This window comes from Lacerta agilis, chromosome 1 (assembly GCF_009819535.1).
Source record: "Lacerta agilis isolate rLacAgi1 chromosome 1, rLacAgi1.pri, whole genome shotgun sequence".
NCBI lineage: Eukaryota > Metazoa > Chordata > Lepidosauria > Squamata > Lacertidae > Lacerta > Lacerta agilis.
This window is the reverse complement of record NC_046312.1, coordinates 128,479,974-128,506,712: the sequence shown is the minus strand read 5'-3', so window position 1 is coordinate 128,506,712 and position 26,739 is coordinate 128,479,974. Positions and strand designations below refer to the sequence as shown.

The 26,739-nt window shown below is 43.9% G+C and overlaps 1 protein-coding gene across 6 annotated transcripts in view; it reads left to right on the top strand.

The window, feature by feature from the left end:
- The window catches only part of ERBB4 (erb-b2 receptor tyrosine kinase 4), an 828,249-nt gene that overhangs the window by 442,729 nt on the left and 358,781 nt on the right, over positions 1 to 26,739 (top strand). For all 6 annotated transcript variants that reach the window (XM_033170891.1, XM_033170926.1, XM_033170900.1 and 3 more), the window contains exon 3: positions 15,438 to 15,621. In XM_033170891.1, the coding sequence (XP_033026782.1) occupies positions 15,438 to 15,621 (184 nt within the window). The remainder of the gene's footprint in view (positions 1 to 15,437; positions 15,622 to 26,739) is intronic.

Genomic DNA, 26,739 nt, shown 5'->3' with positions numbered 1-26,739 from the left:
ATAGCCAAAGGCTGCTGCAATGTATACAGTGCCATTCAATAAAATATATACTAGTTTGATACAAAAACTTAAAACGTTTACATTATCAAAACATGACACAAAGCTATAGAAACTCATTAATATACAAATTGAAACATTAGACAATAAAATTTATAAGCTAAAATCACCACGGGGCCACTCATATATTAAAAATAATATTAAATAATACAATAGACAATTATGTACTGTACAAAGTTTAGTGAGAAAGATACAGCTTGGTGTAGATGGGGTCAAATAAATTCATTTCCTTTACAGTTGATAGCTATCTCGGCTATATAATTTTTTCTAATTTTCCTGGTGGAAGTTGCAAAAAGTGCTACACGCCAGGTCACATACTTATCTATGTCTGCGAGGAAATAAAGAATCATGTCAGAAGGATTCTGGCCAGGGGACCTTGTCATTATAGGTGTCAAAAACCGTTCTCTTGCTTCATTGTATAAGGGCCAGCGTAAGATATAATACGTAAGGTCCTCTAATTCAGGGCATCCCCTATTACCGAACACGTTCATTTACTGGTATGCCTCCATATGGCTTCTCTTGCATATCCAGGCATTCAATTTGGTATCAAGCTTGCTCCGTTTTACATTCATCAGGTTTTATATATATTAAAAAAACTTTTTTGCTGGTGTTTTATTCCGTTGCTTTATTTTGTGCACGTGTTCCCTTTCAAAAAAAGCAACAAATCTAACAAGACAAGTCAGGAAAGCAGCCACCTCTGACTCTGATTTCCTTGACTGTACCTTCCCATCTGCTTTGCAGCCAGGGTGGCAGCTGCTGTCATGCTCTTCTGAACTTCATTTCTCCTCCTTGACAAGAGAGCACTGGGGAGTTCGGATCTTTTCATTAGCAGCTGTAGTTTTTCTTAAGGAAACCAAATGCATCCAGACATGCACCTGACTACTCAACATACATTATGACAATGGTGGTTTGTGCTGGATTCTGCCTGAGAATGGATGGATAATAATGCCTAGATGGGGCTCCGACAAATCATGCTTGGATGTTGGATCACTGCTCAACCATGTGATTGACCCATTAATAAGAGACTTCCTCTTGCTCCTGAGACTGAATCCACACTTTATATTTTCAAAAAGCCTGCGCATTTGCATGAGTAACTTGTATATCATATGAACAAGTGATGTACCCAGTATATTTTTGTACACAACATGGTTTTTGTTACGCACTTAGGCATTTAATTAAATTTAAGCCTTAGCAAGATGATGACTTACCAAGTTATAACAACAACAACAACAACAACAACAACAACAATTATTATTATTTATTTGTACCCCGCCCATCTGGCTGGGTCTCTGGGGGGCTTCCATCAAATATTAAAATACATTTAAAATATCACAGATTAAAAACTTCCCTAAACAGGGCTGCCTTCAGGTATTTTCTGAATGTCAGGTAGTTGTTTATTCCCTTGACCTCTGATGGGAGGGCGTTCCACAGGGCAGGTGCCACTACTGAGAAGGCCCTATACCTGGTTCCCTGTAGCTTTGCTTCTTGCAGTGAGGGAACCGACAGAAGACCCTCGGCGCTGGATCTCAGTGTCCGGGCTGAATGATGGGGGTGGAGACACTCCTTCAGGTATACAGGTATACCACAGTTGCTCTCATGTTTCACCCCATCTAATTTATTCTGTTACATGGCACAAAACACACAACTTGCACCCTTGCAAGCCTTGGGCACTGCATAGTTCTTGAGCTTTGTTAGGAGGCAAACTGCATCTATTGTGCACTTGTGCATTGCATTGATGCTCTTGTTCAGGCATCCTCAACCTTTGGCCCTCCAGATGTTTTGGCCTACAACTCCCATGATCCCTAGCTAACAGGACCAGTGGTCAGGGATGGTGGGAACTGTACTCCAAAACATCTGGAGGGCTGAAGGTTGGGGGTGCCTGCTTTTGTTGGATTGGTCCTGCTGGTGCATGGTGAATTTTTGGATCTGTTGAAATGTTTACTTTTTTTCAACAAAGTTAAATGATATGATGGTTGTTGTTGTTGTTGTTGTTGTTGTTGTTGTTGTTGTTGTTCAGTTGTTCAGTCGTGTCTGACTCTTTGTGACCCCATGGACCAGAGCACGCCAGGCACTCCTGTCTTCCACTGCCTCCCACAGTTTGGCCAAACTCATGCTAGTCGCTTTGAGAACACTGTCCAACCATCTCATTCTCTGTCGCCCTCTTCTCCTTGTGCCCTCCATCTTTCCCAACATCAGGGTCTTTTCAAGGGAGTCTTCTCTTCTCATGAGGTGGCCAAAGTACTGGAGCCTCAACGTCAGGATCTGTCCTTCCATATGATGGTGCAGGGTTTCAAATCCCAGGGATAAGTTGTGTGTGCTCAGCTAGCTTCCCCTTTATGACAATCTACTATTACATGGGCCTTGTGTGTGTGTGTGTGTGTGTGTGTGTGTGTGTGTGTAAGAGAGAAGGGGGGGGGGTTCTGACAAGAGATTCAATGGTGGGCTCAGAGCCAGTGCACATGGCCCTGTTGTAACACCCAAATGAGGCTAATACTGATGATGATAGTAGTAACAATCTCTCCAGAATGATTTATGTTAAGCACCTAGGAAAGGCAGTAAAAATTACCTCTTACGGTTGCTGCACATACACGCCAGATGAATTGGATGCCAGTTTATAGAACCAGAAAAAATACTTGTTTTCAAAGGCAATATCTTATTTTTAAAAACTCTGCCACATGAAACACTAAACACGAGGGCTGTTAAACAGGACGAGCCTTTCATAAAAATAAAATAATTACTTGCGTTGCTATTTGACTTCCAGGAAAAAAGTGAATGCTTTAAAAACATGCATTAAATCGTTGACTTGTTATTGGGCTTGTTTCAGACTCCAAATGCTCGGAAAAAAGGGGGGGGGGGGAAGCCTGGCCATTCTATGCTTATTATGGGAATTGGTGAACAGAGAGTTTGTTTTCTTATTGATTTTTGACCCGGTGGTATCATGAAAGAGGGCTGTGAATGTTAGGCAGAAATATAGCTTTGAAGAGGTCTCGTGTCAGTGTATCAGCATAACAGAAAGGCTCTGCATAGCTTGCACTGCCAGGAAGATTTCAAGGCCAACTTTAACAAGGAAGTAAATGAGAAGGTAGCAGTATAAAAGGGGCATGCTCTGAATTGCTTTGCTTCACCATCAAGCAGGCCGTAATTGCGGCCAAATCTTAGGAAAGACTTTCAAACCCCAAGCCATGCAATAGGGAATTTCAGGTGGCACCGCTTCATCCCCCTCCCCACAAGGTTCCCCTCAAATGTGCTTGGAATAATATAAGAATACAGGTGAAACTCGAAAAATTAGAATATCGTGGAAAAGTCCATTTATGTAAGCAATTGTTTTCATTGGCTACTAGAGTTTAATATATGAGATAGACTCATGACATGCAAAGCGAGATATGTCAAGCCTTTGCTTGTTATAATTGTGGGGATTATGGTGCGCAGCTGATGAAAACCCCAAAGCTGAGATTGTGAATTTGGGGTTCTCATCAGCTGTACGCCATAATCATCACAATTATAACAAACAAAGGCTTGACATATCTCGCTTTGCATGTCATGAGTTTATCTCATATATTAGTTTCACCTTTTAAGTTGAAATACTGAAAGAAATGAACCTTTCCACGATATTCTAATTTTTCGAGTTTCACCTGTATAGGAAGAGACAATGGTGTTCAGCATTCTGTTTCCCACAGCGGACAACTGGATACCTCCAAACAGCTCACAGGTGAGCATGAAGGCTATACAGTGGTGCCCCGCTAGACGAAAATAATTCGTCCCGCGAAAATTTTCGTCTAGCAGGGTTTTCGTCTTGCGGAGCGGCAATGGGAGCCGCGCTCCGCAAAACGAAAAAAAAAAAAAGACGAAATTTTTTCGTCTTGCGAGGCAGCCCCATAGACTTTTTCGTCTAGCGGGGCAGCCTCCCGCTAGATGAATGCTTTCGTCTAGCGAGTTTTTCGTCTAGCGAGGCATTCGTCTAGCGGGGTACCACTGTACATGACCCTGAGGTGTGTTTGTCACCAACCCTGTTATCAAGGTGAGGATGTTTTCCTCTGAGCATGGAAGTTCTCATTACTCATATTGTCCAATACTCAATGGTAGGCTCATGTGAGCTCCATGAACTTGCTACAAAACCACTGTGGGATCATGTTGACATGAGGAAGGGAAATTTGGAAAAACAATGATAATAAAAAACTTGTCTAAGACCGTAGTTTCTTCATTTGGTTCTGAATTCTATATATTAAATACTATGCATTGTGACTCTTAAGTTTCATCATCATCATCATCATCATTGATTTATTTAGTCATTCTATTTATATATATCCACAGATCTCAAAGCAATTTACAATTTTTAAATTTAAAAAAACATAATAAAAATAAATAAATATGCAATAAGCACTATTTCAAATGAATCACATTAAGGAAGATCCAAATACATGAATACATGATATCCATATGCATAATAACCAGAGTGAATTCTCTGTCTCCATTCAAGAGAGTCGATAGGAAAGACTGCCAGGCAGACCACAGTTTAATGATCCCTGAGAGTGGGCCCAAGCATCCCCATTGGCTGGTTGGACCCACTGCCAGGGGAATGCCTTCCAAGCGCTGCCAGCATTGGCCAATATCTGGCAGCTGGGCAATCTGGGCTGCCATTTGTTGAATCACTTGTGTGTCCAGGGCCTAGCTGCAACACCGCCCACCAGTGAGGGTGAGCAGACTTCAGAAAATAGCTCAGCTTATTCTGATGCTTCCCCTTTACCCCCCCCCCTGTAAGCCACAAATCTCTTACCCCCTCCTTTGCCCATCTTTTTCCTGCTTACCGTACTACAAAGGATGAGAGGACTGAGGGACTCAACCCTTCTGCCATGCTGCAGGTGGGTGAATGGACGGTAGTTCAGTTGGAGGGAAGGCAAGGATTGAATCTGGCTTGGATTAAAATAAAAGCTGTAGAGGACCTCAAGAATCCATATGGCAAATCACCAAGCTTCATATCTATGGCCAAACAACATGAACTTTGGGTGTCTTTATGCCATAAAGTAGGGCTCTTGAACTGGTAGTCCATGGTCCAAACTGGGCCTCTGGGTAGCTGTATCTCCTCCAAAGTTACTGGGTTCAGAAGCTAAAGAAGATTGTGGACTTGGCAGCCAGTCACTTGATAGATCATGGGAGAAAAAGAGACCCTCGCCTACTATTCCACACTCTTTTCTCTATATGGCTCCCAGTACGTTTCCGAGCACAATTCAAAGTGTTGGTGCTGACCTTTAAAGCCCTAAACGGCCTCGGTCCTGTATACCTGAAGGAGCGTCTCCACCCCCACCGTTCAGCCCGGACACTGAGATCCAGCGCCGAGGGCCTTCTGGCGGTTCCCTCACTGCGAGAAGCAAAGCTACAGGGAACCAGGCAGAGGGCCTTCTCGGTAGTGGCGCCCGCCCTGTGGAACTCCCTCCCTTCAGATGTCAAAGAGATAGACAACTACCAGACATTTAGAGGACATCTCAAGGCAGCCCTGTTTAGGGAAGCTTTTAATGTGTGATATTTTAATGTATTTGATTTTTGTTGGAAGCCGCCCTGAGTGGCAGGGGAAATCCAGCCAGATGGGCGGGGTATTAATAATAATAATAATAATAATAATAATAATAATAATAATAATAATAATAATATGATTCTCTATAAAAACTAGTTGCTGATCATGGATCATTGCCTGTAACGTATGTAGTATGGCATGAGTACCTCTCTAGGTACTGGAGGATCAGAAACTTTGTGACTACCAACACACACGTGAATGTATTCATACATACAAAACATTTAGCTCTGCCCTTTGTTCCATATGAAACCATTATCAGCCATATACACCAACTTGTTTGTTATTACCCACCATACATAATGACAATCACCTTGGTGCAAACTCACTTTGTTAGCTATTCATAATCAGCAGCCCATAGTATGTTTATGCAGCATAAATGGTCAGACATTGTTGACATGCCTTAGTTCTTTCTCCTTCACTGTAATGACTGTGTACCTCCTGTTACTATTGTCCTAGCAAAGAGAGGCAAAGGACAACTCATGCTATTTTCAGTCTGTCTGCTATAGTTTCCACATCTTTTGAAAGATGTATGCAACAAGCACCAAAGGAATTCACAGGAGAATGGCTCAGCTTGTGGTAGACAAGGACATTTCTGACACATCACAAAATACACAAGACTTGGAGAGCTGAAGGATAGCAGATCTAGTGCCAAAGTCTCCAGACTGAGAGTTGATACAGCAGATCTGATTACATACCCAATAGTAGGAGGTGCACAGCCCAGCCAGGATGGACAAGAGGTGAAATAAGGCACAAGACCATTGGTATTTTGGTTGAAATAGGCCACCACTTTTATTGATTACAGATGTAAGTAGGCCTTGGTAAAGGCATTGGGTGTGGATATGGCATCAGCTACCCCACCTGACTGGATGGATGAGGTGACCCTGGATTGAGGTTCACCCCATGACATGGGTCAAATTGTGGCAACCCTACCAGGACTGCCATTGGGCCATTAGCCTCCATGTGGGCTCCCAGACAGAGAATCTCTTTTTGAACTCCTTTAGGGGAGTGCCCACTTAGAAATCAAACCCAATGCCTTATCTGCCATGCAAGTCAGCTTCCCCCTTGGCCAGTTAGCCACCAAACCACTCATATATGTAACAAGCCTTTTGCCACATCAAGCAACCAAAGCGCATTTCCAGCTGCTGACAAGTGGACTGTTTCTGTTTGAAAAAGGATCTCTTCTGGAAAAAAAGTAATGCTAGGGAGCAAGGTCAGCAATGCAAAAAAAAAAAAAAAAAAAGAACTTTCTTGCCCTGACTATCCCAACTTTCCCCCAGGCAAAATGAAAATAACTAGATTCAAGACATTTAGGAAGACACTCAACAGTACAGTGAGTCTGAGCTCCCTAGTTAACACCATTGGATCTGCCCTGTACTTTTACTGCAGCACCCATCAAATTCAGTGGGGTTTTTCTCTTGAGTAAGGTCTTGAGTATGGCTTCTTCACTGGGAGGGAAGGTAAAACCTTTCTCTTTAAACAGGTTTTTGAGTCCTGCTAGATTTTTTTCCTGCTGCTTTGAATTTTGTTGTTTGCTGTTGCTCCTTAATGCCGTTTCAGTGCTTTCAGTATATTCCACTTTGATCTCCGGGGGGGGGGGGGGAGAGAGAAGCAGACTACAAATTATTCAGAATAGACAAATAAGTGTTCTTACAATTGAAGCCTTACAGCAATACAGTACACGTTGACTAAGAATTAAGCTTTGTATTGAGATCAATGGGGCTAACTCATTGGTAAATGTGGATAGGATTGCAGTTTAAGTATAGCAGCCTTGCCTAGTTTGTTCTTGTGAGTTCAGAAAACCTGGTCCTCATCTTTCCATATGATGGAATGGCTTGATGAGAGACATGGGTTGGCATTTAATGTGTAATTAAGTGTATATAAGTTTGTAAAGGTAAAGGGACCCCTGACCATTAGGTCCTGTCACAGATGACTCTGGGGTTGCGGCGCTCATCTCGCTTTACTGCCCAAGGGAGCCGGCGTCCAGCTTCCGGGTCATGTGGCCAGCATAACAAAGCCACTTCTGGCGAACCAGAGCAGCGCACGGAAATGCCGTTTACCTTCCTGCCGGAGTGGTACCTATTTATCTACTTGCACTTTGACGTGCTTTCAAACTGCTAGGTGGGCAGGAGCTGGGACCGAGCAACAGGAGCTCACCCCGTCGCGGGGATTTGAACCGCCGAGCTTCTGATCGGCAAGCCCTAGGCTCTGTGGTTTAACCCACAGTGCCACCCATAAATTTGTAGCAACCACTAAAATAAATGTTTCTGCCATACAATGGGGGGAGGGTGTGCAGATGATTAATATACATATTCTGGGCAAGATTTTATTCTACTCGAATATGCTTTGGATTTTCTTTTTTATTATATATCTATTTATAGATTTAGTTAGCAGTTGTTGTTGTTGTTGTTACTGCTGCTGCTGCTAAGAACAAACCTTCTTCTCGCCGAAGGGTGTGTGTTTGCCTTTAAAAAATTAGCATGTCGGAGAGAGAGGTCTCTGCCTTTGGCTTCTCCTTGACACACTAGTTGTGAGGGGTTTTCTCTCTCTTTTTGCACAGAAAAGCATCCCATCATGTGCTCCCCCACCTGCTGGGCTGAAAAACCCAGACACAGGTTTTCTACCTCAGGGAGAACCAGGCCGCAGAGTTTCATGGTTTTCAATTTGCAGAGTCAAGAGCAGTCTGCTATAGATCTGGCATTTCTGTTAGAGCTGAACTTAATTCAGTGCATGTTAACAAATTCCTCTTTGATCTGCTAACTTACTTTGATGTTCACGCTTGTTTTCTCTCTCGTGTATTTGGAGAACTGTTACAGGGGCATCTATATATACATTGTGTTTATGCTCACCAGCTTCAACAGTGGCCTTAGGAATTTCCAGCATTTTGCCTGGGGTCAAGGACAACCTTGTTGTTTGGGTGTGTCACGGGCATAGTGTGCAATGCTTGTTAGAGCTGCCTCCCAATTCCTTCCACTTTTAAAGGAGTGTTGATATTAATCCCTTGTAATAAGACACGGCGTAACAATCTACTGTTCATTAATCTGGCTTTTCCTCTCGACATTTTAATTACATATTAGTTGCAGGCTTGTAGATAGTCAAAGCAACTATGGAAACTTCCATTATACCTTAAAGGTAAAGGTAAAGGTACCCCTGACCATTAGGTCCAGTCGCGGACGACTCTGGGGTTGCGGTGCTCATCTCGCTTTATAGGCCGAGGGAGCCGGCTTTTGTCCGCAGACAGTTTTTCCAGGTCATGTGGCCAGCATGACTAAGCCGCTTCTGGCGAACCAGAGCAGCGCACGGAAACACCATTTACCTTCCTGCCAGAGCGGTACCTACTTGCACTTGAGATGCTTTCAAACTGCTAGGTGGGCAGGAGCTGGGACCGAACAACGGGAGCTTACCCTGTCGCGGGGATTTGAACTGCCGACCTTCTGATCATCAAGCCCTAGGCTCTGTGGGTTAGACCAGACCACAGCACCACCTGCATCCCATATAGCACCTTAGACACCCTATAGTTGAGGAATTAAATTCTCTGCTCTGCCAAGAATTCTGGTGGGAGGCTATAATATGGGGTAAGGGCAAAGGCCTCCCTTATAGGGTTGTTGTGGGGACTACAAGATAATGCCCTAGTTTGGATAGGACACTTAACCTCCAGGTGACGTTGGCCTCTGTCTTGCCAGCCCCAGCCGACACGGCCAAGGGTCAGTGGTAACGGGATGTGTAGTCCAGCAACAAGTGGAGGGCGCCATGTTGGCTACCCTTGCACTAAACCATGGTTAGTTCAGCTAAGTTCTGGCTGCCTGTTCATCCAAACCTGACCAAGCTTACTAACCATACTTTGTTTGGGCCTGCAAACCAGGATCTGAAAGCATCGTTTGAAGTTAGCTTGTGATCCGAAGGCAAAGTGCGTACTCTCAAAAGTATTTTTGGGCAGGAAATACATTTTTAAAATGAGCATTTTAGGAAAAGGACACACAAAAGGTGCATAGTCTTTCTGAGCAGTTAAAAAAAAATCTGCAGAAAATGGACTGGAAAAGACTTATACCATAACATGAAATGACATGATTTATGACATGAAATGGAAATGGCTGATCCACCCCTGTTCTTTACAGGCAAGCTCTCACTTTTCAGCCCAGCTTCCTAGCTCTGCAGCAGGAGCCTTGCAAGAGATTGTTGTTGTTGTTTTAGACCATGAAGACTTTTACTCATTTGATGTTGGGTACAGATTTGGGCTACTAGGTTCTGTGGAATTATTAATTAACAATTTCTTAAATGAAACTGCCTGCCATCTGGGTTCCAAATATGCTGTATTAGTATCCCCACACACCCCACAGCCTTTGGTTTACATGAATTGCTTTTTGAAGAACTGGCAAACCTTCTGCTAGATTTGATGACTGACTTCAAAGTGAAGTGCAGCAATCTCCCCTCCCCTCTCAAAAGTATCACACTGAATTGCATCCGCCACAGGTGGAACGATCAGTTTGTTATTCTTCTCGATGCAAACACAGCTGCTCTAAAAAGGAGCCAAGCCAGGGTTGTCCAACGTGAGGGTGTGTCCATTCAGAACCCGCCCGCCCCCTTCCCTCTTTGCCTCTCTTCTCACTTCCTCAGCCTGGTCTAGATAGAGGCTCTTTGGCGAGGAGAGAAATATTGGAAGCCACTGAGATAACAGATGGTTCAGCATCTCCCTTTGTTGCCTCATTCAAGTACACACCAAAAGCTCGCTCTGACAGGAGGGGCAGGTGTTGCTTCCAACAGCTTCAGCAGCTCAAAAGATTCAGAGTGTATCCTGCTTGTGGCGCATTTCCCCCTGAAGTGTAAATGGATGGAGCTTTATCTTAAAGAGCAGAAGTTATCAGTCACCAACCTTTTGTTTGAATTAAGTCTTTTGGAACTGGGGAGGATTGCACTTCACAAGCTCAGAGTTCAGATGTCAGCTCATCCTTTTCAGGGTGTGGAAGAACTGCAACTTGACTTTTGCTTCTGCGGGTAGTAATGCTGGAAGATGAAAATCCCTGCCTTTCCCCCTCAGCCTTTTCCAGATGAAAACGCAGACTCAAAAGACAACCGAGGCATTGATGTGGCAAAAAGCTTTAATTTTCCTGTCTGCATTTACAAATGAGGTCTGTTGCAATGGAGATCGTAAATGTTCTGATGCAGTCATATGCTTTCTTGGTTTTCTGGTCTGGATGAAGCCAAGCAGTGCCAGCCCTACCATTAGGCAGAGTGAAATAGCCACCTCAGGCAGCAGATGCAGGAGGGCAGCAATGATATGACAAGTCCTTCCAGTTGTTCTCGTCCTTTTTGGCCAAGCAGCTATGCTTGCTTGTTGCTGATTTGGGCAATCTGTCTGTCTCATTGAGTCCCTTCTCCCAACCCATCTCTGCCTCTGCCCAGGCAAGCAGGCAGAGAGGCAACTGGACCACACATTCTGGCAGACGCCACACCTGTGTCACTCTGCTCATGTGATGCATGGTGGCATTGCTGCTGCATCTTGCAGCCAGTAGCAGCTGGTGGAGTGGCACAGGTGACACTCTGTGGCTCTCCAGGCTTTCCAACACTGCTGCTTACCGGGAGTGGAAGAGACAAGATGTGGGGAGCTCAGCGGAAGGTAGAATTGGATTGGCTCTCTCACCACATGCTGAGATCCCTGTGCTGAGCTCCTCTCCCTCCTCGAAAGCAGCAGTGACCCACAAGATTGGTAAGCTAGGAGAGCAATGGGCACCCCTCCCCCACCACTACTGATAACTCTGAGCCGCCAGGAAGTGAGTTGCAGCAGTAAGGTACTGGAGGACAGTATGCCAGGTGGCCAGCTCTATATCCCACAAGCTACCTTGCCGCCCTCCAGGTGATGTGCTGTTGCCAGAATTCAACAAGCAGTCTGATCAGCTTCTGAAAGCATCATCTTAACCTTCATTGCAAACAGCAAAATATATTGGGTCAGCCCTGAAGACACAGGAGCGTTAGAGAGTACTTCTGGATGAGACTCAGGTTTCCATCTGGTTAAGCACCGTGTTTCTCAAGGGGTCCAGCCAGATGCTTCCAGGAGGTCCAAGTGGGGTATGAAGGCAGCCGCTCCCTCTTTTTGCTCCTCACTCACTGGACATACTGCCCCCATGGAGATCTTCTCCAAGCAGGAGGTGAGATGTTTGTGGTGGGGGCTAGGGAAGTGGGATTTGTCTAACATTCACATGGATGAGCAGAGTCAGAAAACCGCATAGGGCAAATTTGCTTTAAATCTTTGAATCCTGGATCTTAGTGGACCCTGAATACTTTGGGTATAAAATGCTTTCAGACAGCAGAGGGGTCTTTCCCAGGCAAATTAGAAGAAAAGACCTCTAAGCTGCTGAGTTGCATCAGATGCTCTGTAAAGGAAGACAGTGGTACCTCTGGTTACGTACTTACAGGTGAAACTCGAAAAATTAGAATATCGTGGAAAGGTTCATTTCTTTCAGTAATTCAACTTAAAAGGTGAAACTAATATACGAGATGCAATTTGTTCCGGAGGTCCGTTCTTGACATGAAACTGTTCTTAACCTGAAGCACCACTTTAGCTAATGGGACCTCCCGCTGCCGCTGTGCCGCCAGAGCTCGATTTCTGTTCTTATCCTGAAGCAAAGTTCTTAACCTGAAGCATTATTTCTGGGTTAGTGGAGTATGTAACCTGAAGTGTCTGTAACCCGAGGTACCACTGTACTGTGGTGTGAGTGATATGTGCGTGATCATGACCATTAGGTTTGGGTTATGGCAAAGGGTCAGAAGACTTGGGGATTCAGTTCTGTGCCAAATAATGAATGATAATGTATCCAATTTAGGATCTGGAGGCTAAGTTGTAGCTGATGAATTGATCCGAGAGGCCAAGGGTAGTCAGTGTGGTACTCTCCTGATGTCGTGGGCTCCTGTAATACCACCTGGCCATTGTGTGCATACTAGCTGGGGTAGATGGAAGTCGTAGTTCACAGTATCTGCAGCACATTGCATTGGCTACCCTTATTTTAGGATGACCATGGAGGCTGCAGGCAGGCGAGGAACATGCAGGACTTCGGGCCACATCAACTCCCCCCCACTCTCGCCTCCTTTCTGGAACAAAATAAAAAATTCTTTCCAGTAGCACCTTAGAGACCAACTAAGGGGAAAATTCTTTCCAGTAGCACCTTAGAGACCAACCTTAGAGACCAGGTGCTACTGGAAATAATTTTTTATTTTGTTTTGATTATGGCAGACCAACACGGCTACCCACCTGTAACTCTTTTCTGGAATATCTGGTTTTAAGATAGGGAAGTTTTTAAGGTTTAATGTTTTACTATGTTTTTATGTATACTGGAAGCCACCCAGAGTGGCTCGGGCAACCCAGTCAGGTGGGCAGGGTACTACTACTACTACTACTACTAATAATAATAATAAAGTAATTAATTAAATAATTTTTATTTTGTTTTATTTATTAAGAGAGTGTCACAGGTGCTTTGTTCTAGAACTCTTTCAAATGGCAGGGGCGTAGCAAGGTAAATTGGTACCCGGGGGCAAAACGTTTTTTTTGTCAACCCCCCCCCCCAGGCATGGGAAGGTCAGATGGTACCCGGTGCGGAAAATTTCTTGTCAACCCCCCCCCCCACTGATTCCCCCCCCCAAATGGTTTTACGTTATTTCATATTTTCTTACAAAGGAATAATAACAAGTAATAATAAAAAACTTTTATTTATATCCCACCCTCCCCGGCTAAAGTCGGGCTCAGGGTGGCTGACATCAGATACATAACATTGGTATAAAATCAAACAATAATTAAATTACCTCCTAAAAACATCTCAAAATCAAATTAAAGTCTAATTAGATGGCTTTCCACAGGGTTAGGGTTGGGAACAGTAAGTGCTCCACTGAAATGAAATTTCAGCCTTCACGACATAGGAAAACAGCCAAGTGACAGCTATTTTGGTGGAGGAGGGTCAAGATATTAACCGATATGCATGAAATTTCATATATAGCTATATAATCCCTAGTATAGTAAGATAAGACCTTTGGAGCAGGCATTTTAAAAAAAAATCAAAAAAAAAAATTCAACTCCCCCCCCCTAAATTGTTCCTTGATCATTTGTCACCCCCTCCATTATGGAACACGGGGCGGGCTGCCCCCCCTTGCTATGCCCCAGTCAAATGGATTCAATATCCGAATCCACAGATTCTTATGCATGCTGTTTCAGGTTTATAAGGTAGAGTAAGTTTATAAGGTAGAGTAAGGTCAAAAGGTGGGCTAAGTTTAAAAGTCTGGAAGAAACTTATAGTAAGAGAAATTCTGGAAAATGCTGGAGGGACAGGCAAGGCTTTGATGTTGAAGATGCAGGAACACTGGGCATACACAGAGCTGTCAGCAACAGAGATGTCTGAACTGACAACCCGGCAGTGGATAGCTGTAGAGGTGGCCAGCTGGGGGTAGGAGCCAACATATGAAAAGAAACAGTAAGTAATATGCCAATCTTGCATTGGTTACTGGCATTAGCAACTGCAAGCTTTTCAGGAGGGCTACAAAAATGATTTGTTTCTCGCAAGGATTTTAAACTGTTGGTTGCTGAGTGTTAGATGTTGCCTCTTGTTTATGATGATCTACTCTCTATTGTTTTATTGTAGTGAATTTTAGCCTTTTGTCATAGAATGATATAGGGACAAAATGTACGGGACAGACGGATGAGATGTGCTGATTGGCTGAGGGTGGAATGAGCAGGGCCTGCTATTTCAGGAGCTGAAACTTAATTTTTGTGTTTCCTGGAAATGGTTCATTAGATGAATGTTTGCATAATGAGGCCACAATTTCTGTTGATTCCCATGGGGACATTTCTTATCCAGGGTTTGTCTGAACTCCCCAACCCCACTTCCGTGGTTTCTTCCTGCAATGCCTGCAGTCAACCAGCAAAAGAGAGACAAAGGAAAAATGAATTTGCCCAATCTCTCCTGCTCCCTAATTTGCCCTCTTTCTCTCTCTTGCTTCCCACGTGGTTTCTGCCCCCAAAATGGCTGCCACAGACCAGCAAAGCACAACCAAGGTGGAATCTACACACATATAAAAAAACATTCTGAAAACGCTTTTTTAAAAAGTGTTTTTAAGAATACATTGAATTTTCCATAAGGCTCACCATCGCCATCTTGTGTTGCATTGTATATTGCACTTAAAACACACTTAAAACGTTTTGTTTGCTGCTTTATAGCTAAGTCCCAAATAAGGAAGTGAGCAAACTCTGGCTGTTTGGATATACTAATTGGTGGTGTGTTCAGATATCTGAATCAACGGTTTGGGCATACTTTTTATGTTTGCATAAGTGATTTACTCTCTTATTGCTAAGTGTTGAGCTTGGTAGGGGGAGGGCACAACAGGCTGCTGCCGACTGAGTCAGATCAACAGTCCATCTTACTCAGTAATGTAGGTCCACTGACTGGTAGTCTCTTCATGGTTTCAGATGGCAGGAACTGGACCTGGGACCTTTTGCGTGCAGATTACTTTGACCCTTCTCTGCTTTGTGATGGTACCAAAGTCACTGAATGATTTAATGGGGGCAATTTAATTATTTCTTTGCTGGCATTTAGGGGCTACATCATAGCAGTCCTCACACAGGGGACTGTTGGAATGCTTCGCCAGGTTTTTATGGATAGATTGCCATTGACTGGAATTGTATTAATTCAGTCTGTTTTTTAAATGATATGCTAATTCTGTGTTGTTTTTAGCATGCTTTGTAAGCCTCCTTGGAGAATTTAAGCTCTTTTTTAATAAAAAAGCTGTCTAGAAATATGTTAAATAGCAAATAAATTATGTTTTTTATTTCTTGCAGTCTATCCGAGAAGTCACTGGCTATGTTTTGGTAGCTTTGAATCAATTTGAATACCTTCCCTTGGAGAATCTGCGCATCATCCGTGGAACTAAACTCTATGATCGTTCTGCATTGGCCATCTTCCTTAACTACAAAAAGGATGGTAGCTTTGGACTTAGGCGGCTTGGGCTGAAGAACTTGACTGGTAAGGGAAAGACCTTTTTAATAGAGCTGTTTGATTCTACTGGCAGGTGAGCTTACTGGTCTTTCTGTGTACAAGAAAATGTACACAGAAGCATCTCGATACTTCAGTCTACGGCAAATACCTCCATACAGAGTTGTTATCTTTTTCTCCCAGGGTGCCGGTTCCTTCAATGGGACCACTGACAGGCAGAAATTTGGTAGGTGAAGCTTTCCCTAGAATGGCAGTGCAGTAATGGGGAAAGTTTTATCTCTTGCGATTTCTCTTTGGTTTCCCTCAGTTTCTCAAGTTCAGTTCAGTTCAACATTTTAGTGATAATTCCTAAATATAAAGTTTTGTATGCAATTTTTTTCCTAATATACACATTTTTGCAAAGCAGTTTCTCCAATAATGCATTTTTGTATGTTATTTTTTGTAATTTATGCATCCGTATGAGCATTTTACCTGAGTGTGTGTGGATGCGCAATATATGTATGTATGTATGGAGAGAGAGAGAGAGAGAGAGAGAGCAAAGATTACTCAGCTGAAGGACTATATTGCAATATTTGTTGTTGTTCAGTCGTTCAGTTGTGTCCGAATCTTCGTGACCCCATGGACCAGAGCACGCCAGGCACCCCTATCCTCCACTGCCTCCCGCAGTTTGGCCAAACTCATGCCAGTCGCTTTTAGAGAACCGCAAATTTTGAAGGATGGCTGTGTTTCAGTTCCTGTATTGCTTCAGAAAATGCAAATTAGATAGGTTCACCTTTAAATGCAAACTGAATTGAATTTATCCCCCATCCCTCATCATGAGTTAGAGGCAGTGCTATTTTTCTTAGAAAAAGATGTGCCAGAACTCAACATGAATGCCTCCCTTGTTCTGGTTAGGGGACATTTTATTAAAGTTTGTTTGTTTGTTTGTTTGTTTATTTTATATTGTTCTCTTCCTCCCAAAGAAGCCCAGAGAGGCAAACACACTGATTACATTCTGACTCCCTTGGCAGTAAATTCCACCGAAGACCCTGGGAATGACATCTAATGGCTTGTTTGGGGGGGGGGGGTCAGAGAGTGAGGTGTCTGGCAGAGTTATAAGTAATTGATTACAGGGCGGACAAAGCTCTTCTCTGGGGCCTGAGGCATGTTGGCCCCATAGAGTTGGTGCGGCTGCAGGCTTAGGTGGCGCCTGATGGGAGATCTCCATTGTGGCGTTCAAAGGCGAGGAAAAGCAAGAATGTACATAACTCACTAATGCCATATTCCCTTAGGAAGTGTCCCATATTTTCAAGCGAGTGGAGATCAGTGCTTGTAAATTATGCATGTGAAAATAAGTAATGCTGTTTGGTTATTATTATTATTGGCTTTGGGGTGCAACATGTTTCTGTATGTTTCGGTAGCATCCCATAATATAGCAAAGAATTGCCTGTTTTAAAACTAGTGCTGTTATGAAGGCGCCTCTCTACCCTGGAAGCTCCATTCTCTCACTGTGAAGGTAGGGGGCACTTTCCCCACTTTTCAGGGGAGAACTGGCAAAATTCTCACAAATTTCAGGACTAGGGGACTTGATTTGTAGCACGCAGAAGAGGCTTTTCTCTCCCCCCAACCCCCCTTTTGCTGTCACAGAAAGAATTTGCCGTGCTCCTAGTGCTGTCCATAGTCTTTTCACTCCACAATGTTTCTGTGGAAGGACAACCTTCCAGGAGCATTGGGGGGGGGCACATCACTGTCCCTGTTTATCCTCCCAGGGATGCTCCACGATCTTTTCACAGCAACGTTGTGGGGCAAAGCCGTCTGGGACATCTCTGAGTCCCACTGCTGCTTCCCATGGGAGCAAAATTGTGCACACATACATGTGTTTTGTGTTGCGAACTGCACTGTGATGGGTGGTATACTAATTTAATTAGTATATATTCTGAACAGGGGTATATTTATTTCTCAGGCGCTGGTTATTCCCTAGTGCTCAGCGAGGACGGCAACAGTTCCTTTTATCCTCGTTCTTCAGCGTGTGCAGTTCTATGCATAATTGCTTGTGTGTGGTCCAAAAGGCTCACTTAAGGTTTCAGTGTTGCTTCTCCATGGTGTCATTCCTGTGCCCTCTTCCCAGGCAGGCTCCATTAAAATTAATTGCATATGATGCTTGGTGTATTTCAGCCAGAGGAGATACTTATTTTCCATTGTGACTTCTTGCTCAGGTCATTGTGATACGATGGTCTGGGGGTAGTGACACAGCCACAACTCTAGACCCATTATAATTCAGAGCATGGTTTTATTTTATTTCTGCAGGTTCCAGCATTTTCTACCAGAGGGCCCCAGAAAGGTTTCTATAGTGACCAGGTCCAAGGCAATATTATTTGGCCAAGAGATTTAATGGGCAGGGAACTGCTTTACACTTCAAATGTGCAAACCAATCCCTGATATTCGCACTTTCAGCTGTCACTTGGCAGTAGCTGTTTACCCAGGTGGGGGCAGGAGAGATGGGGAAGCAAATAAACTTTACTAAGAGACCAGATCCATTTGGCTCCTCCCAGGGGCGTGCCCAGGATCAAAACTAGGGGGGGGGGGCAAGCCATGGTCGTTCAGGTTCAAAAACAAAAACAGCTTCAAAAAACAGAAAAACTTCCCCCCCCCCAAACAGAAAGCCCCGAATGGCTGAAAAACTCAGTTTCCCAGGATCCTCAGTCCTCGCAAAGGAACTACTCACCATGCAAGGGAACTCAGTTTGCCAAGCTCCCTTGCAACGATGAATCCCGGCAACGATGAATTCGCTCCCTGACACTGCCCAAGTCTCAGCCTGCAACCCCATTTGACCAAGCAGGGTGCAGGCTAGGATCCGGTCTCTGATAGGCACGCCAGCTCTTTGTCGGCATGAGGGAGGGGGAAACAGCTGGCGCAACACACACACACACACACACACAGAGTGGCCAACTGCCTTGGCAAGAGCGGAAGAGCTCAATTGTTATTGAGATTTTGGGAGGGGGAGAAAGACCAGTCTTGAGCTTTTTTTCCCTTTTAGGCTGCCAATAACCATTTAATTATTATTTTTTGCTTCGGGGAGGGGGGCAGCTGCCCCCTGCCCCCCCCTGGGTATGCCCATGGCTCCTCCTCTTTTCCTTGAAATGTTTCCTGTTCGGCTGGTTGTTAGTAAGAAACTTTATATATCTCCACGCACCTGAGTTTGCTTGGATTTCTTTGCCATCCTCTTCCCTGCTTCCATTTGTGCTATGTCTTTTAGATTGTAAACCTGCAGGCATGTGCTTCTTTTTATTGAGAATATAATCTATTCTAGGAGCCTTTTTGACTGAAGCCCAGGGTAAAAATGCTTCAGAAAAATACATGATTGTGTATATCTATATATATACACAACTACTGAATGTGCAGGGAGTCCTTTTCCACCAGAGGTTGGATTTAGGGCAGCATGACTGGTTCCACTGTATGGAGTGCTAAGCCTAGGGGGCAGAACTATGGCATAGTGAATTGAGCAGAACAGAAGGCGAGAGGCGAGATGACGATGAAATTTGAAAGATCAGTGCCAGCCCCTGTTTCCACCTTGGCCAGCAGCATCCCTGAGTAACAAACATGTCCCTGTATAAAAACAAAGCAGCACGGGGAATTATTTTTATATTCGCCCAAAACAAACTTTTCATCTAAGCAGCAACAATATTTGACAACAGACAAAGAAATCTTCTGATAGGCAGAAATGAGAGAGAGAAAGAGAAAGAGAGAGAGAGGGAGGGAGGGAGAGAGAGAGAGAGATTAGGTCAAATGAAATGCAGATCCTCAGCATTTAAATGCACATACAAATCTTTCTACTATTCTTCCATTTCTGAAGGGCTACATTTTATTTTTGGCTTGCATCGGTCTTGTATTGGAGCTAAATGTTTTGGCAGCTTTTAACCAAAAATATCTTTATAAACTCAGTTATTGCTGTACATGTTTTGAGGATTTCACTGGCTTTAAAGTCCATCTTGCCTCTGAGCTCCACCTATTCTAAGTCTTGTTTTATAAACATCAAGTTTCTGCAGTGTGGAAGGTATTGGGAAATGCAGTTCTAGTAGGGGTGTGTGTGTGTGTGTGAGAGAGAGAGAGAGAGAGAGAGAGAGAGAGAGAGAGAGAGAGAGAGATTGACTTCAGTCTTGTTCAGTCCTTAACTTTAGTGTGGATGCATGAATGGCATGTGCTATTTGCACAGGTTCCTGCTCATAATTCCCCCCTCCCAACATGTAAGTTCCTGGGAAACTGAGTCATTGAACCCATGGAGGCTGAGTGCAAGCAGCACCACTGGGTGCAAGCCTGCTTGCTTCTCCACACATTCGTTTCTACACAGAAATGTTCATGTCTTAAATGCTCCTTTCTGTTCCCTCTGATGTAGATACATTCCCATGACAGGTTCTTATATTTTCGGTGTTTGAAACAGTTTAAGATGAGTGAAATGTCCCTGGAAAAGGCAGTAAACATTACTCTCAGGGTATCACCCTCGGTGGCCTGCAGTTTGCTTCTGTCAGCTGCGTATATTTGCTGCTACAAACTTTGTAACGTGGTGCCACGGAAAATGGAAGTCACAGCTGTGTCCAGTTCCATCTGCATCAAATCCCAAATCTCAAAATGGCGGATGTCCTCGCTTTTTGTTCTTTGAGAGTGTTCCCAAGGTCTGCTTCTCTCTGCAGGCATGACTTGTAAGGTGCGGCCATACAGAGTCCCCAGCACTGAGGCGCAAAACATTCATTAGTTTATGTTCCAACTGTTTGTTAGTTAGCCATTGTAGCTAGCTTTGTATACCAGTGTTTGCACAAATCCTCTACATTGTTTGATCCAGTACCAAGAAGCACACAGCCTGAGGGTATCTCATTTGCCTCATGTGATCTTGTGAGTGTGAAATAGCTGGGAGGAAAGGAGGTGTTAAAAGTTTCACATGGTTGCAATGCAGTATATAGGATTTTGGAGGCAGAGGGATTAGTTTGACTAAACACCTTCCTTTCCATTACAAGAACAAGGCACGCCATCCCTTCATGCCTAATTATGTTAGGCATGTTGTCTTTGGAGGATTAAAACTATGTTATATCACTTCAGAGGGGTGGCTTTAAATAATATTATCAGTCACGTGCTCTTGACTCTGGCTTCCTGTTAACCAGCACATTCAGCTTAAGCTTGGGTTCATTCTCTGCTTAGTCTGACTGACAAAGGCCTGCAAAAGGAAGATTGCACCAGTAATAATACAAACTGGCAGGTGTTTTCTACTTCACTTTCTGAAAAAAAAACTGTGCAATTGTACTAAGGCTTTGGGGTATTTCAGATAACCTATTCCTTGCATCTTCAGTAAACAAGCTCCTCTCTCCTTGCACGCAAGCATTTGCAAACAAATAAGTCCCAAGACAGCATGTTTCATAGTTAGCATGGCTAAAACTCTATTGCTCTGCCTTATCAGTCTGTCACTGCAATTCTATCCCTCCAGGACATTGGAGTAACACACCGAAAGATGCGTAGGAAGGCCATCTCTGCCATGCGGGATGGTGCCATTCAGGTGGCACCATGGTGGCGGGGGGGGGGAGATAAATGAAAGCAAGTGTTAGTAGGTGCAGCAATTAAAAAATAAATGTGAAAACTCCGTAAAGGCACTTAGGCATGTCTCTCGCTGTGCAGCAGCTTCTGTCCACATGCTCATCAAAAAATCACTGTATAGTTAACTCACAGTACAATGGTTTACAATGTATACTGTACTTCACAAGCTAGTCTCTTTGTGTTTAATAGGGCTTACTCCCAGGTAAGTGGGCACAGGATCACAGCTTGAGCTTTTGTTAGCATTGGGAGAAAGCAGGGTTCCCATGCCTTTAACAGTTGTGTGTCAGAAATAAATTCAACAGCTTGATCTTTTTCTAGTATGGAAACGCAATTATCGGGAAAGCTTCCCAATTCAATCTAATTTTGTGCTGTGCCATGCCCCAGTATGGCAGCTATGTTGTGTTATGCCATGCTCCCATGACTGCCATTTTGTGACTGGCTCCCACATCACTCTCAAAATGCACAGTGTGGCTACTAGCCCCCCAAAACTGGGCAACCCCTGGTCTTGGATATGGCTGTAAATACATAATTTCAGAAGAAACTGGTGGAAAATATCCAAAAGTGCTATCAAAGACTGGTGATATTTTCTGTAGTTTATCCGATCCAGCTTTTGGAGCTAGTTGCTCTTTTTCTTCTTGCTACCATTTCTCCAGGGAACAGGTTCTCCTCCCTCACTTGATGTTGTTGCTTAGACATGTCCGACTCTTCGTGACCCCATGGACCAGAGCACGCCAGGCACTCCTGTCTTCCACTGCCTCCCGCAGTTTGGTCAGACTCATGTTGGTAGCTTCGAGAACACTGTCCAACCATCTCTTCCTCTGTCGTCCCCTTCTCCTTGTGCCCTCCATCTTTCCCAACATCAGGGTCTTTTCCAGGGAGTCTTCTCTTCTCACGAGGTGGCCAAAATATTGACCTTCACTTGATATCTGGAGGCTTTCTTTCTTTAGATTGGTGCAGCCCTGGTCAGAAATCTCTGCCTCTTTAGCATGGCTGGGATGTGCCCTACAGTATAGAGATAAGAGTCACACCTGTTGATCCACCTACCTTTGCCCCCTGGTCCTGTCTACCTCTGGCATGTGCAGTCCTAGAAAGTTGCCCCTCAAGGGAATTTGACCGTCAAGCTGGAAAAGGTTCCTCGCCCCTCACGCGTTTTTCTTTCTGTCCATGAGCAACTTTTGAAACTACCCAATTCTCCCCCCCCCCCCCCAGTTCTATGTTGGGACTGTTGTGGGTTTTTTAAAAAGCTACAAAAATAATACTTATATTTCTCAGTTTTGGTTTATCCTCAACTAAATGCATGATATTCATTGAACGTTCACATTACTACTGAGCTGTCCTTCGGATAAGTGCTGAATGGACAGTCTGAGTAAACAAAGAAACTTTCCTCAGCCACACACATACAGTGGAAGAGAGACCTTGTGGAGAGGGGCCTCGAATAAAGATAGGGGGCAAGTTCTCTCTCCCCACCCCGCTGGAATATTCCAAAACAGTAGCTAAGGGGTCCCATCACAAAAGGCACAGATTTGCCCCTCCCTCCTTTAATTCAAGCATAGGTTGTTTGCAGGAAGGAGATTGTTCTTTAGTGGGACTTCTTGAGATGGCAACATTTTCAACCAGAAATCAAAGTCCAAGTGGGTAACAATTGGTGCAGCGTTAATTCAGATATAAATTGGTACCTCTGAGGGGCGCAACGATATTTTGCAGCTATGCATGGACAATGCAAGCACGAGAGATCTGTCTGGAAATCTCCCAAGCCTTTCAGCACTATGCTGGCTCAGTGGATTTTGACAAAACAGAATTTTCTTTCAATGTTTGCATTCTGGGAAGTTAAATAGTGAAACCCAGTAATCCTTCTGCTTGGGAAGATAGCGTTTGATAATGTCGTTTCTAAACAGATCAAATTGTTGGGTGCCGGACCTTGACTTGTTTGCACTTTGTTTTGTGCAACATGTAAGGAACCTGGATTTTATTTTTGCTGCTGTTGCCCTGAGCAAGAATTTGTTATGGCGATAAAAAAAAGACATAGCAGCCTTGCACTTATTTTAAAGAACAGAGAATTAGCAATAAATAAATAAAATAGTTTGCAGTTCGAATGCAGTGGCCTGGTGAAGCCTTATTGCTCTGTGGGAATGTGAGGTAGACTGCGCTTCTAGTATATTGAGGTGTTAATAATAATAATAATAATTAATAATAATAATAATAATAATTTATTATTTGTACCCCACCCATCTGCCTGGGTCGCCCCAGCCACTCTGGGCGGCTTCCAACAAATATTAAAATACATTTACAACAAATTGTAAATAAAACACATATCACAAAGATGCTATAATGCTGCAGTTTAACCAAAGAAAACTACTAAACCCTACAGCACTGTGAAACTCCCCTCAGTTGGAAATATGGGACAAATATGTATACCTTATAGATTCCATTCCAGTGGCACCAATGAGAAGGAAATGTACATGTTTTCTCCCCTGTAATTTGAATGTATTGACATGTCTCCCCCTTGCCAAGCTTCAGTTCATGAGGAATTTGTAGGAGTGTTCATAAAAATGATGGAAGTACATCTCTTCGGGTCACATGGGAGCCCCAGCCTGATACTTCCTTTGTTGTACTGCTAGATCTCTCTGCCTGTGAAAAGTGAGTTATGCATTGTCGAACACCAAAACTGTGATGAGCAGAGACGCAGAGGCCACCCATTGAGATGAAAGTGCAGCATTGCCTGATTTATGGTGGTGTTAAGAACAAGGGATGAAGAGTCAGCAGTAGGGCACTGGTTGAAGGAACTGTCCATAATTCTCCCAAGCAATTGTACATGCACGTTTCCAGGATACAATCTACCAGTAGGTAGGAGGGGAAAGCTTTGGAGGTGAGAAACGATCTCCTGCTAAGATCTGCTGAAGTTGAGACGCAAACCTGGAATATTCAGTTTTCCTGTGGGGGCGACCCAAGTGCTTTTTTTAAAAAGAAAAAGAAAGGGGGAAAAAAGGTGCCGATGAAATCCACCATGAAATTGCTACATTAAATGCCTCACTTTTAACATGTGGGGAAATGTGCTGGTACTGAGTACCCCTGAGTACCCCCAAGAAAACAAGGACTGGGAGACCATAATGACTTAACCAGTAAATGGCTTAACTCTGTTGTCTTGAGTGTAAAAAAAGGTAAAGGTAAAGGACCCCTGGACAGTTAAGTCCAGGCAAATTCGACTTTGGGTTTGCAGCGCTCATCTTGCTTTCAGGCTGAGGGAGCCGGCGTCTGTCCACAGACAGCTTTCCAGATCATGTGGCCAGCATGACTAAACTGCTTCTGGCGCAACGGAACACCATGATGGAAACCAGAGTGCACGGAAATGCTGTTTACCTTCCCGCCACAGCTGTACCTATTTATCTACTTGCACTGGTGTGCTTTCGAACTGCTAGGTAGGCAGGAGCTGGGACAGAGCAACAGAAGCTCACCCCATTGATTGGATTTGAACCGCCAACCTTCTGATCTGTCTTAAGTGTGCCGGGAAATGACCACTCATGCCAATCACCCCGCCATTCACAGAGCAATGTGGAGAACATTACTACGGTACATTCCACACCGCTGCTGCAAGTGATGGCATTCTTGATTATTTCCCATGTGTTTCAAACTTTTATTTCACCTTGATGCAAGTACCGCACCCAAAAGCTTCTCTTCCTTGCAGAAAATGTGATACTGAAAGCCTCTTTTAAAACTTAAGTTGCTTTCCCTTAAGATTGTGTAAGCATCCTCTCTGTGAGACTGCTAGTACTAAAGGCGGTACACACAGAGTTTTTCTTCTATTCTTAGTATTTGTTTGTGCTTGTTGTTTGCTTATATGAGATAAGTATATCTGAGATAGGTATATATGGAAGCATTTCAACAAGATACTTCCAGGCATAGAAGCAATCAGTCAAAATGTCCCCATGTCATATAACTTGCAGCATTAGGAGTGGTCCTAGGAAATGGTAGGAAATGTGATTGAATTGGAAATGTGGTGCTTCTGTTTAGTGTGATGGCTGCCTTCTGCATTCATAATAAAGCACAGAGTCTGCATGGACTTGTAGGGTTTGCATGTTACTGTAGATACATTAAGAGAGACGAAAAAGTGGACAGAGATAGAGAAGCAACTCAGGTGGGAAATGAAAATAGACGGCACACAAAAACACAAAAGTCCAAAGCTGAGAATAAACAGAAGGACTCTGAAGACCAACTGCAAGGAAAGTATCTGCTTCTATAAACGTGAACAGACAGGCAACTACATTGAATACCTGCTCTGGGGTGTTCGGTGACATTTACAAATAGTGCTTCCTCAATCTGATTTGTAAATAAATATTCCATTATAAATTATGAGCGGTGGAGATGGGCAGATGAACGTACAGGTTGGCAATTCATTTGTATTTTGTATCTTTCTGATATGCGGAACCTTTCGTGTGTCACAGGGAATGTGCCTGCAGGCTGGGGCTGAACGAACAAAGGTGTCACATTGGGAGAACATGCTGGAGGCCCTTTTATTTGATGTTCTCAAACTGCTCTAGGGGCTGTCTCTTCTGAAACTCCCTCTCCCCCCCCCACTACGTTAAAACACATATGCATTCATTTCCTTTTAAATGTAAAAGTAAGATAGTGTCTGTCCAGCTAACCATCAGAAAGAAGTTGTGCTTGTTTTTGTGCTTCTCCAGAGAACTGCCTGCTGCTTCTGTCAGTTGAAATTATCATAGCTCTGGGTTCTTCTTCTTTTGAGTTTTAGCGAGGAGATTGCAAACGTTCCTGGCTAGGGGGCAGAGTAAACCTACATCAGTGCTGAAGAAGAGTCAGATGTGACTCTTTTTTCCAGATTGTGCTGGTGTGAAAGGGTTCTTGGCAGGGTGGTGGAGATTTGTAGCCTGTGTCAGGGAGTGGGGAGGGAAAGAAGGTGAAGCTGGGGTGGCTCATTAATGAAGGCCAGAAGACACCTTAGGAACCAGCCACCCTGTTGCCTTGATGATGAAGAAGAACGCTGAATCCCTGTTGTCAGGCATCTTGCAAAATGATGCAGTCACTGTTAGCAAACGTCCTGCACGGGGCAAGTTGTGAGACTGACCCCCCAGGTAGGGAGGAAGCCTGGGTGCACTCCTGGCTACTCGAGTCCAGTGGCACATTGATATGCGATTGTTCCCCAGTGTGAAGAACAACACACACAAGCCATTAAGGCTAAACTATTTTATTGTAGATAAGATGCAGAGCATGTCTCTGCTTGCCAGCTCAGTAAGTCACAGCTGTGCATAATGCATCTAGCATCTCTCGAGCCAGAACTGAAAGTGAAAGTAAAGATATACAGTAACATCACATGATTGTGAAAGCAGATAAAACAGCTGTCTTTCTCATGGGAAAAACACAAGTCATACCAGCCTCGCTGCTGCTTTTGCAGATCGGTCTGTACCAGTATCCTAACAGTCACAAGGGGCATACGGAAGAAACAGGAGTGCATGCTGGCCAACATTAAAGAGCTGGACTTAAGAGAGCCAATTCAGGGAGGAATTCCACTGAAAGTGCCTGGGGTGCACTGGGGGGGGGGGGAGAGAGAAGTCCAGTGTGATTTAATCCCCTTCC